This window comes from Pezoporus wallicus, unplaced genomic scaffold, assembly GCF_028554395.1.
Source record: "Pezoporus wallicus isolate ANWC-B61680 ecotype Strahan unplaced genomic scaffold, APGP_CSIRO_Pwel_v1 contig_5785, whole genome shotgun sequence".
Taxonomy (NCBI): domain Eukaryota; kingdom Metazoa; phylum Chordata; class Aves; order Psittaciformes; family Psittacidae; genus Pezoporus; species Pezoporus wallicus.
Genome location: NW_026641150.1, coordinates 1,774,286 through 1,787,036, shown reverse-complemented (window position 1 = coordinate 1,787,036; position 12,751 = coordinate 1,774,286). Strand labels below are relative to the sequence as shown.

The 12,751-nt window shown below is 40.8% G+C and overlaps 1 protein-coding gene across 2 annotated transcripts in view; it reads left to right on the top strand.

Annotated features, from left to right (window-relative positions):
* RASA3 (RAS p21 protein activator 3) overlaps positions 1 to 12,751 on the top strand; it is a 130,645-nt gene that overhangs the window by 89,769 nt on the left and 28,125 nt on the right. For both annotated transcript variants that reach the window (XM_057422286.1, XM_057422287.1), the window contains exons 6-7: positions 7,161 to 7,241; positions 10,040 to 10,112. In XM_057422286.1, coding sequence (XP_057278269.1) covers positions 7,161 to 7,241; positions 10,040 to 10,112 — 154 coding nt within the window. The remainder of the gene's footprint in view (positions 1 to 7,160; positions 7,242 to 10,039; positions 10,113 to 12,751) is intronic.

Below are 12,751 nucleotides of genomic sequence, written 5' to 3'. Positions count from 1 at the left end.
GCTGATATTGGGAAGCAAATTGGATGTTTTGAACTGTACATGGAGGACAGCTTCCATATTAATAGCAGAAAAAAGTCTGTATGATTTTTAAACTAGTAAGAAATGTTTAGATGTCTACTGACATGATCAAATCTTGCAGTTTATTTGAAGTGGGATGCATATGTACTGACAGTTGTTTTTTTTCCTTATTTTAATAAAGCAAATCTTAGCATTCTGTAGCTTTACTGTAATATCTGTAATATTTTTTGTTAAGATCGGGTAAGTAGGGGTTGTGCTCGTTAACTTTCATTTGCTTTCTGTATGTTGTTGGTTGGCTTTGTATGAATATTTGTTCCTGTTTTGCTATAAAATATATTCAGTGAATACCTGGGCAGGAAATTGTTGTTCAGACCCAAACATCACCAGTCAGTTCCTCTTCCTCTGCTCTGTCCGAAGCAAGTCGCCATTAACAACCTTTTGTTAATAAGAATTGTGTGTGCGGGACAGAAATGTTGCTTATACAGAGCTGTCTAGTTAAGGCTAAAAGCTAATCTGGGTGCTGCATGAGGCTGCAAAAACTGTAGGTCAGTTCAGGAGGGAACCTGTGTTCAGGATAACACAAGTTTAAGATCATGTTTTAATGTGTTGCTGGGCTGCAACTGTTCTGAACTCAGCTGGAAATGGGGAAGAAAAGGCAGTACTTATGTGGGGTTGCAGCTCTAATCTCTGAGTTTCAAAGTCTCTGTTGTGATTCTGGTATGGAGGCTTTGGAGGGTATTTTAAGGGGAAAAATGAAAACAGTTGCTTGCACAGCCACTCTGTCCAGATTTCAGAAACCAAAATGCAGGTAGCTTTGAGCGTATAATGTGCCCTTTGTAGACGCATTTTGGAGCCAATGCATCAAATGCTGTACAACCTTTATTTTAAGAGAATGCACATCGAGTGAAATGTTGGTCCCAGGTAATGTTTTGCCATTTGTTTGAATGGGGCAGAATTTCATTTAGTGTCAGAGTTTATGAATTGGTCATGTGAAGGAAGGAAGAGTAGCTCCAATTGACTATTAATCCTGTCAGAGGGTAAGAAAAAAACAAACAACAAAACCCTAAACCCCCCCTTAAACAAAGATCAGGGTATCTTCCAAAGAGCATAGGATATTGTCAGGGTTCCTAAAGGAGAATGGTTTTCCTACCAGTGTGAACAGTGGTCACCAGACACTACACAAAACTGTAACATTTTTTGTCTGAATGAGACATAAGGTGAAGGTGAACCAGAGTACATCACTGTGAGCAATTTACAGTATGTTACAACCAGTTTTAGAGGAAACTGGTCTGTTCCCAGTACAAAAAGCATCCAGGTGAGAAGGATAGTAGGAAATTTTTCTTTGGTACAAGCAGATCATTTCCAAAAGTCAAGGAATAGGTACTTTGGAAATCTGCTTTTACCTGGAGTTCACTTACTGTTAGTGGCAATAATTGTTTGGCTTCAAATGTTTATCCAAAGGACACGGGCTTGACTCAATACACGGATGCAGTATTGCTACCCTAATTATTCCCTATGGACAGGGGCAAGGCAGAGTCAGACTATGGATTGGTTAAAGAAATTTTGAGGCGGTTGGGGTATAATTCTGTTAGTATTTTTGATGATGGAGGCAGAGTGTAATTTAAAACCAGGACTGAATAAATCATGAAAATTTTTGCCTTATTCAAGAACAAATGGGCCACTTGATCAGCTTGTTGGCAAAAAAGGGTTGTGTGTTTATGTTAAATCCTGAATGAAGATCTGGTAGATTACTTTGTGGAGTGGAGGAGAAGTTCAAGGTTTGTTTGAAGGTGCACTAACAGTAGTTCAGATGTAACCAAGTATGTCCAGTAGGAGATAAAGAATTACGAGAGCAGTCACATGGTGACACACTGTCCTGGCCTACAGAAGTTTATTATTCAGGGAATTTCTGAGCTAGGCACAGCATGTTTGTACTTAGTAGTGGTAGGTGCAGGTACATCCAGACAAAGCCCCTCTAAAGTACATGAATATGGTTGGTTTAGCAAGGTCCCTGGTCACACACAGAGAATTAAGAGGGAGTAAGAGGGAGGCCAGGAAACAGTTCTTGCTTGCAGTGGAAGACAGAAGTCAGCTCACTGATTTGAGAGCAGCTACCATGTGCCAGCACAGACATGAGGTTAGCCAAGGTGCACGTGGAAGTCCATCATGCAGCATTGCCTCAAAGTTCCTCATAAACCACTGGGAATGAGTAAGGAGCTCCGCTCACGATGCAAGGCTGTAGTAAAAGAAAAGAAGAAACACGACTTCTTCACTGTCAGACTAGACACTGGAGTACTCTGTTATAAATCAGAAGATTAATAGCCTATTTTATGTACCCTGAGAAGCCCATTCACAAAGTGAGACTATTCAGAAGTGCTCCATTACCCCTGGAAAGCAAGGTACCTGGGGTATAGTGCCTATGTTGTAAGATAGGATCACAGAATCATAGAATAGTTAGGGTTGGAAAGGACCTTAAGATCATCCACTTCCAACCCCCCTGCCATGGGCAGGGACACCTGACACTAAACCATCTCACCCAAGACTCTGTCCAGCCTGGCCCTGAACACTGCCAGGGATGGAGCATTCACAGCTTCCCTGGGCAACTCATTCCAGTGCCTCACCACCTTCACAGTAAAGAGCTTCTTCCTTATACCCAATCTAAACTTCCCCTGTTTAACTTTTAACCCATTACCCCTTGTCCTGTCACTACAGTCCTCCACAGCATCCTTACAGGTAAGATGACCTTACCAAATAAGTATTTAGCATGAGCCAGAGACACATTGTTTTGATGACAGTTCTGACAAATCCGCCACAAAGTTTGCTTTTAAGTTGCTTTTAACTTCTCTGTCTGGTCAGGTTTACCGCACAAAGTACTGAGTGTTCAAGTAATAATTAGATCACTAGAGCAAGCAAGGAGGAGGAAGTCTGTTGTCTTTGAAATGACGCAGAGAAGAACCCAAGCATAGCCAAAAACCACACATACAGATGAGACAAAGCCTCTAGATAAAGAAATGAGAGGGTGAACAAGTGGAGGCTGGAAGCAGAAAGTTAATACTTGTCAAGCATTATGATTGATCCCAGGAACCCAATATGTATGTGAAAGCAATTAAAATACATGGATTATATACAGCGATAAAAAGCAAGATTGACTAGGAAAAAAAGTGGTGTTTTGGTGTTGTGGTTTTTTTTTTTTTTTCTGTGGAGTTGCAATAAGAAAATGGTCTGATTTGACAAATGAGAATGGAAATGGTATGCTGTTCCCTACCTAGGGTTGAGACTGGGGGAAGAACTGCTCTTGACTAGGTACACTGGAAGTGATTTAGTCTGGAAGAGCAGTAAATAAAGATACATGTTTTAAGAATAGCTGTGGCTGTTCTCATTTCTTGACTCTGTTTTTGCATTGGTTGTCCGTTCTGGCCCACAAGGATGCTGATGACACATATGCATCCCAAACTAATCAGAAAGCCTATAATTTTTAAGTAATTTTTGCTGTTCCAAGGCAGGGGTGTGGAACACCCACAGGCTTGGATCATGGTGCCTGGCTTAGAGTGTGATTGTGTAGGGGCTGTCTCAGAGACTACAGCCTACAGCTCTTGGTTGGCAGCCCTGAGGCAGAGGGAATGCCTGTGCTGTAAGATGTGAGCTGCTTAGTCTTTGCTGAAATATCTTTTCTTTTTCAAAACCTCTCCCTGCCTCCCTCTCAACTTCTGTAATCATGTAATTTCAAGACAAGAGGGCATGCTTATGGTGTGTTTGGGTTTGAGGTTTTCTTTTGCCCTCTGGGAATTTTCCATAGCTTATTTACTCTGGTGAAGGTTTGGTCATGAACCACATTGAAAACTGAAATGTCTTGTTCCTTGAAACCTGTTAATTTTATAAACCACAGACAAAATATGGTGAGGCAGCTGCATTGAGAGTTTTCCCATATGACCCAGCACTAACCTTAGCCCAGCCCAGCCAGGCTAGCTCCAAGGGATGGCTCACCCTGCCACAGCTGCGCTTGAGACAGCTAATGATCAGAAACTACCAGTTGGGCAGAAAAGATTGTAGCAGCCACTAGACATTTTTCCTGTGGGGCTTGATGAGTTGAGTCGTAATTCTTGAATAGTCTTGATTGCTTTGGCTTTTTTTTTTTTTTTGCATTATCCTAGTACATGTATGTTAAATTAGTTCTGCAGAAGATTAGAGCAAAAGCATGTCATTTTTACTGGCTTTATTCACTGCTTCCCAGCACGTCTCCTCCCCCAAAGATTATACCTTCATTATGCATTTATTTTAGTATGTATTTTCCTCTAATCCAGATATGAACTGTCAGTCTTAATAATGTGATACCATGTGGCAGAACTGAGGCATCATTTTATCGTCTTTGAGTAGCTGTCATTTTGTTCTAGCTCTTTTTCTGCTTGCCAATTAAAGCCAGTATTTTGGTACCAGGTTGGAAGAGGAGGAGTGTTAATTTAGCTAGCAACTTTCCCATGACTGAGCAAGACCAGCTCTAGGATTACAGTTTCCTGCAGCTAATGAGTGTATACTAACATGAGTCAACCAGACCTGTGCTTTGATGGATTGTATTGTCTCTCCCTGTAATGCTCAGAAAATATAAGAACCAAAATGAGCCCTTCTCCAGACGTAACCTTCCTTCCTCAAAATTGTAGGTCTTCAGTCTTTTGCCTGCTTTCTCCAACATCCTTAATCTCCACTTTTAAACTACCTGAAAGGCTTGGGATACAGTCTACATCAGTGTCTGTTTCCTGTTTTCCCACATTTTGTTTTGTTCAAGGTTACTTTTGCTTTTCTTATTCCAAATGCACAAAAGAAAGGTCTTACTCTTAAGCCATCATGACTGCATGAGAACAGCTGTGTATTTTTTGTTTTCTTCTGTTTTGTTTTTTTCCCTGGAGAACATAGAAAATACCCTACTGTGTTAAATACCCCCTCTAGTCTAGCTTAGTACTGTTTCTATTATTTGATGGTGAGTAATACTTCAAATATGGTATGATTGCTCCAGTGTTATACGCTTCTCAATCAGCAATTTGGGTTTTCCTTAGCTGGAGGAGGCTTCTGGACCATTAAGCTTTAATAGTTGTCTACAAACCTACACTCCATGAGCTCATGTAGTCCTGGTTTGAATCCATGTATTCTTTTGGCCTCCACAGGGTCCTGTGGCAGTAAGTTTTGCAACTTCATTAGGCACTGTGTGGAAGAAGTACTTCCTTTTGTTTATTTTAAACCTGCTCTCTAGTGATTTGATTATGTGCCACTTAATTCTTATTTTGTGAGGAAATGTTCTTCAGACCATCCATGACTTTGTAAGCTGTTCATGGATGTATAACTTCTGTTTCCAAGATGGAGTGAACAAACCTGAGAGTGCAGTGAGAGGTTAGATGTCATCATGTTATTCTTCTCCATGTGTTTGGTAGAGAACATACAAGTTGAGCACCCAACAATTTACATTGCTATGTTCTCTCTGGTCAGCTAACGATACTGTTTGTCTTTGCTGACAGTCTGTTGCTGGCAGTCAATGTGTTAATGACAGAGGACTATCCACCAAAAACATAGAAATTTGTGGCAATATTAGAATAGATCCTATGATTGTATGTGTGTATAATTAGGGTATGCATAGTTTTTGTGTGTGGATAACTTCATGCTTTCTGTCATTCTTTCCATCATTCCATCATGCTTTTTTTCCATCATTCAAATTCATCTGTGATTTGATTGTGTAGTGATTTATAAACTGTGTCCTCAAGTGTAGATCATGATGTCTGGGATGACTTTCAATTGTCTGCATATTCTTGAGAGTACTGCTTTTATTAAAAAAATGCTCATACCTAGGTTCACACAATCCTAGAAGTATACAAAGATTGAAGATCACACTATCTAGATAATACCTCCTCTGGTACAAAACTGATTCCTGTATTGGTGCAGAATATCCATTTTTTTTCCTCCCTTTATGAGAGTAAAAAATAGGTCTCTACTTAAACTGCATTTGAAGTCCACATCATATGTTACCAAATAACTTGCTGTGTGGATAAAACTGTGGGGCACTATCTGTTACTGAATTTTAATCTGTTGATTTTCTACTGGGTTTTTTGTGCATCAAAGTTGGTGTCACTGAAAGCAGTGAAATGGGTATTACTTTTTTCACTGATCTTGTAGCACCCTGATGTTTGCCAGAAATTTTGCACTGTGAGTATAGTATCAATCATTTGCCCAAACAGCTTCAGAGATCGTTTTCACCAAAATTTTCCAGTTGTATAAATACATCAGCCCAAGAAGTTTACCTGTTGGAAGCAGAAGGAGAGTCCTCTGCTTCTGGCATCTGGCTTGTCTGCCTTTGTTTCCAGTTGGTGCTTCATTCCTCATTAGGTTTTAACTTATGAAACATGAAATACTTTTCATTTTGAGGTTGTGATAGTTTTTTTTCTGTTTTTCCCAAAGAGATGTTAAAATGAGAATGCCAGAGTGCGGATTTCTCACCATGGCTTGAAGCAAAGCCCAGTTTATTCCATTTTGTCCCTCCAGTGTCTCTTTGACTTCTTCAGTGCAGAGCTGCTGAATGTATTTCTTCAGTTTTGCTACTTAAAAGTTTTATGAAGAAAGCTGGCTGTGTCATACTGTTTCCTGATCCATAGTTAACTCACCTTTACAAATATGCCCATGCCAAATTTTACCGAGAGCACTGAGGCCTTCATAAATACGATTCTGAGAAATTACTTGACTACTGCTGGGATCCATCTGTTTGGGTTTTTTAGTCTTTTGTTACAGAAGTAAATTCTGATTGTTGTGTTTTTTCTTCTTTTGGTGAACAAGTTGTCAGCGTTCTACAGCCTACGGTGCTGACAGGTCCCATCTTGACAGCAGACTTATTTCATGAACCTTAACTTGTTGTACTTGCATAATAAGAATCCTTCAGTTTAAGGGTTCTCTGTAATTTAACAGTATTTTTGACCTCGTTAAAGTTAGTATTTCAGGCCAAAATGTGTTTTGAAGTTTAGGTATAAATTAAAGGCTTGTGCATAGTGACATTTCAATTCCATAGTGTAAAGTGTTAAGAAGAGGAATAGGATGAGAATGAATTGCCTTTATTTTCACTCCAGCCTCCTCCCATTTCATTAATTTTTCTGCATTTTCTTCTTTTCTAGAGTTTTAGAGTGCCAAGGGCTGCCCATTGTGAACGGGCAATGTGATCCGTATGCTACTGTTACCTTAGCAGGACCCTCCAGGCAAGTATTGCACATGCAAGAGCTTCCATTTTATAAGGAAATTAATCAGGTTCCTGATTCCTTTGTCTATTGGAAATCTGCATCCTCGGATGGACAGATGAGAGTACTTAGATGCCACTAGAATATGTTAAGTGTTGGTGTGTGCATGTATGAACTACTGAATTATACTAGAGTAAGCAATTTGAGGCTTGTTTCAGGTTTGATTTATGTAAAGGTCTGAATAATCTCTGAATAATTTGAATATCCTGGAGTATGTAATTTGTGGTTAGGCTTAATTTGTGCATCTTCTCACCTCACAGTTGGAGACCAGTTTTTGAGCAAATTTATTTCCTATTTTGGGCAGGGGCAGAAGAGAAAGCTGAATACATCAACATCATGCAGAGTATGCACGTTTGTGTGTGAATATTTGGTGTCTTTTAACTTTGTAGGTGTGGCAAATTAATGTGTATGTTGAAAGCCTTAGGTGTCTTAGTCCTATAATTTGATACATGCAGATATAATAGCATGAATAAAACTGGAATGAGCTTTTAGTAATGACATTATGCATGCTAATCTTCAATTTAAATTTGGGATTAAATTTTCGTGTTCTGTTATAAAAATTTCCCATGTTGTCAGATGTCACTGTTTTATTTCTGGTTATTTAGAGTCATCTTTCATGTCTGTGCCATATTAGAAACAAAATAGCTCTGCTGTGACCTGAGAGAATCAGATTTGGTAGCATGGGTTATTTGTAATGTCTTACTGAAATAGCTTTATTGAAAATACTGTAAATAAGATGCATTCTTGACAAATTCTTACCTTGCATGCAGAGGAGTCTTTGACCAGTCTATGACCAGAATATAGAGCAGTCAGTCTGTATTATTCATCTTTGCCTAGGTGTGTTGTTCATTATCTCCATTAATGAGCTGTGCATCTGAGTTGTATGTGTTGATGTTTTAAGCCTCTAACTTGTTTCAAATGGTACTGGGTGGCTATTACTGATACTCTAAGGAGATTTTTTGACTAACCCTTGTATCCTTGAATGTCCAGATTTACCTTTGTCTGCTTCCCTCTGCCTGTGCGTCTGGCTGTGTATGAAACTGATAATGTATTTCCCTTCAGAATAAGCAGCACAGCCTCATCCTATTACTATCTGTTTTTTGGTGGGGGGAGAAGGCTTGCCTGCTATCTCCAGCAAGCAGCATGCAGCTTATTCCCATTGACTGCTTTGTAATTGCCCAATAATTGTGCTTGCTTTAATCGCCTCCTGTTCTACATCCTGCTTCCCAGTCCTTTCCCAGATGGGCTTATCAGTGAAGAGGTTGATTGGCAAGTGTGACTGATGATATGGGATAGACAATCTGCCCTACGTCCTGGAGGCAGTTAGTCTCTCTGATCTCTCAGCTCCTCGTAGGAACAGTGGGATATTCTCAATCTGTACATCATTCTCCTCTCTGAATTTTTCAATGCCTCTCCTTTTAGAGTAGTAAAGCCGCTTTATTCTGCTACATTTATGCAATGCCAAGCATAAAAATTTCACCAAATGTGCTGCTGTTTATTGTGTGGTTTCTACTTAGAGAGCTATCAGACTTCCTGAACAAAACTGTTTCTAAGCCTCTATTATAGACGGGAAAACATTGTATGCTGGTGGATGGGCCCATTCAAGACACAGGAAGCCTGTGGCAGCACTGGGAATTAAACCCAACTTTACTTGACCTCTGTAAAAGAATACATAGAATTGTCCAGTTACTATAAACAGTTACAGCCTATCTTAAGCAGCTTTGCTGGATGAGAAATGAGGGATAGATTCTGGAATGAAATGATTAGTAGGTCAGTTTTCCACATGGCTGATGTGCCTCTCTATCTGTGTCTGTTTTATCTATGCCTGCAGAGCTGTAGGGGAAGATTGATGACACAAGGACAACACAGAGCTTTTCACTTGTAGGTAATGAGAACATATCAAGCATAGGATCAAAACATTTGGAAATCATCAAACACCTGTTGGCTGGCCTGTGAGAAATGCATTGATTGGCTCTAGCCCAGTTTGATGTCCGCATTCTAAAAGGCGGTCGCAGGTGGATGGAGCTGCCCACAGAGGATGAATGGGCAGTGCTGAACTTCGTCAGCCCTATTGCCCAGGGAGTACTTTGAAAGAGGTCTGCCGTGTCTTGTTCCTACAGAGCAGCAGAAATTGAGAGACTTAATCCTACAGAGCTCAGCACTACTCATAATAATAACAGCAGAACATTAACTAAGTGCTCTTGGGGCTGCAGGGAAAAGGCTGGTAATACAGCAATAAAAATACTCTTACTGAGGAAATGGTTCTGGGTGGTTTTGATTATTTCACACCACTGAGAAGCATTCATTGATTCCTCAGGCCAGGATTATAAAACATAAACCACAGAAATAGCTATTTGTTGGTCTTCCTGTCTCCTGTGCTGTTAGGGTATGAGGAATTTTTGAGTCACATCAAGACTGAGACTGTCCCCCAAATGTTGCTCCTCAGGGCCTCATTCTTGCCAGTTGCTTTGTACAGATACAAGATTCTGCTGGACGGAGTGAGTGACAGAATCAAGAACTTGTGTTTAAGAGAGGATAACAAACTGTGATTACTGCCACTTCAGAGAAACAAGCATGCAGTGAATCTCTATTAAATGTGTGTGAGTGTGTATTCCTTACTGTGCTGGAGCCATGTGGCATTCTAGCTTTACCAGATAAATCAAGTGGATAATTATTTGTTCCTCAGTCTCCCTGTTGTAGGATCACACGTCTGCTGATGTTTTCTTACCCTTTTTTTTTTCTTTCTTTCCTTAATTCAGATCAGAAGCCAAAAAGACTAAAGTTAAAAAGAAGACCAACAATCCACATTTTGATGAAGTGTTTTATTTTGAGGTTGGTATTTCAGAGGAACGGGTGATAAGCTGAAATACTATACTGTAGATAGTTGGCACAGTATCCTGCTCCATGTTGTGCCAGCTGTCTTCTTTGAAGACTGTTTCAAAGCATGGTGCAGGGGAAAGAAGTACCCAGGATTAGACTCGCTGTCTGCTGAGGGAGTAGTATATTGCGTCGGCTCAGATACTGTGCAGGAAAACCTCCAAGGTGCGCTTCTGAGCAGCAGCCTTTATGCTCCATGGCAACTCACCCAAGAAGAGTTTTGAAAAAGAACAGTTAAAATGGGGTTTAAAAATAAAACAACAACAATAATCTTTTTAACCTTTGTTTTTATAGCAGCTCCACCCTGTGATTCCCAGTCACTGGGAGGAAGGTTATGTCCTAGGGGTACTGAAAACTGTAGAGGAAAAATACACTTAAACTGGATGTTCTGGCTGTCTACCAGTCTGCTGCAATACCAGTGCCTTTTCTCCAAGTGGGTGAAGCCTCTACAGCTTGATTTAATACAGAGCATTTTCAACAAGTCTAGTTAAAACAAAGTATAACTTTCATGAAAGTGCTTATTTCGGTTCTTTCTGGCAAGAGTAACTGTAATTGTGGTGTGTCCGTACATATATCTCATGTGTTTATAATTTTGATACCTCTGGAAACTTTTAATTCTGTCTTCTAAAGTATGTGAATCTTTTCTTTTTCTCTGGGACATCTTAGTCCTGATCTACGTTTGACTGTTCTATTTCAGTAGACACCTCAAGAACATACCTAGCATAACAAAGTTGATGAAAAGCCACAGTAGTGCAGTGCAGGTGGCATATCACCGAAAAGCTTTTTCTGGCCATGAGGCTTGCATCGTTCAGGACACACTTGTGTTAGAAATTGTTGCTGACATAGGGGTGGCACCTTGGGATGTGGTTTTTCAAATCAGTTCAGGAGCACAGGCGGCCACATCAGTAAGGAGAGCTGGGGAGGAGCCATAAAAGTGCTGTTGCACTGTGCAGACCTGAAGTGCACTTATTATTCTTGGCAGGGCCACTGAGGGGTTTATTGCTGTCTTCCCCTCTTAAAAAAAAAAAAAAAAAGGCCATCTTTGCTTAGAAGCTGATAATTGTACCAAGTAATCTAAAGTCTGTCATACCAGCAGAAACATGGTCTTGTGGATGAGCTCTGTTGTATTTGGATTTGAGGAACAGAGAGCAAGTTCTTCATTGGCAGGAGCACTTTCCCACTGCCCAAAGGGGTGGAAGCCCTGAGGCTTGGCCACGATAGCTGTCTAAGGTAATCTTTCCTTTGCTAACCCAACACATCTCTTCCTAGGATGTAACTTCCCTGCAGACTTAACTTCAGCTAGCAGTGAGCCTTTGTGCCTGCTTGCTGACTTGGTGAGGCTCCGTAGTCGCTGCATGGGCATGGTTGGCAGGGGAGAGATTCCATGGTACTGCGTGAGGCTGTCCAGGATTTAAGTCCCTCATCTGGCCTTTGCCAGTGGCACAAGAATGATGCTATATGTAATTAAACTAAACTGGTCTTCCTTATGTTTAACATAGGCAGTTCTCAGGGCATCTGTCAGTGAGAGCTTTTTAATGAGGATGTAAGCCAGGAATTCAGACTGTAAAGCACAAAACTTCACCTGTCTGATTCCTCAGCCTTCTGTGCACTGCGGAAGCCGAGAACGTTTGGTATTTAAACACTGAACTTGGCAGGTGGTGCCATATTGGGAGAGGAAGGAGAGAAACAGAAAGCATCTTCCAGCTGGAGTTGTGGAGGGGGCTGGAGGCTTGCTTATCTTGCCTTTATGCTGAGAGCTGGGTTGCGTGCAAGTATTAGCAGAAGCAAAACCTGAACTCAAGCCCATGCCCCAGTTGTTCTGCTAACTCAGAGCAAAATGTTTTCTGTGTGGGTAAGAGCAGAGCTTGGGAAATGTCTGAATCAGCCAGAACTCTGAAACATAAACATACCCTTAGTGCAGGGAAAGCCATAATAGATTTATGTCATTTTGAAAGCAGTTAGTATATATCACACTAAATGTCTCAGAGGAACAAGGTTCAGTAGAACTGCTATGGCTGGGAAATACATTCACTAATGAGACATGGGCAGACCTGTGGCTAGTGCATGCTGATGGAACTGCACAGATTCATACTGTTAACAGCAGTGTCACTCACTGCTTCCAAACAACTTCATCACCTTCCCTGCAGTCTGCTAACACAGTGATCAGCCATGCCTCCAAGGAAGAAGCTGATCTGTAAAAGGTATTGAATGGTTGCTTTCCTTTCTATAACCAAATTTGATTTTCTGAAAGGAAAATAGCTTATAGTTGATTTGGGAAATCTTAAGGGCTTATTTAAGGGGTGCTGTGAGCGAAACTTGCACCTGATGGCCAGGAGCCATTTTCACCACCACTCCAGCTGCAGTGTAGTGTCGGGGCTTGGAGTTCTATATGCAGCTACAAGAAAATGGTCCTCTTATGGAAACCAAAGAAGGTGGTGCTGGGGACCTGTTTGCAAACCTGCACGTGCTGAAAAAAAAATGACTGGGGTTAAACAGCTTGCCAGCTTTGCCTAAAGAAAGGGACCACCAGCACAACAGAGTTGTGCCCCCTTCTTTGTAAAATGGTACATGGCAGCTTAGTTCAGCACTGTGAA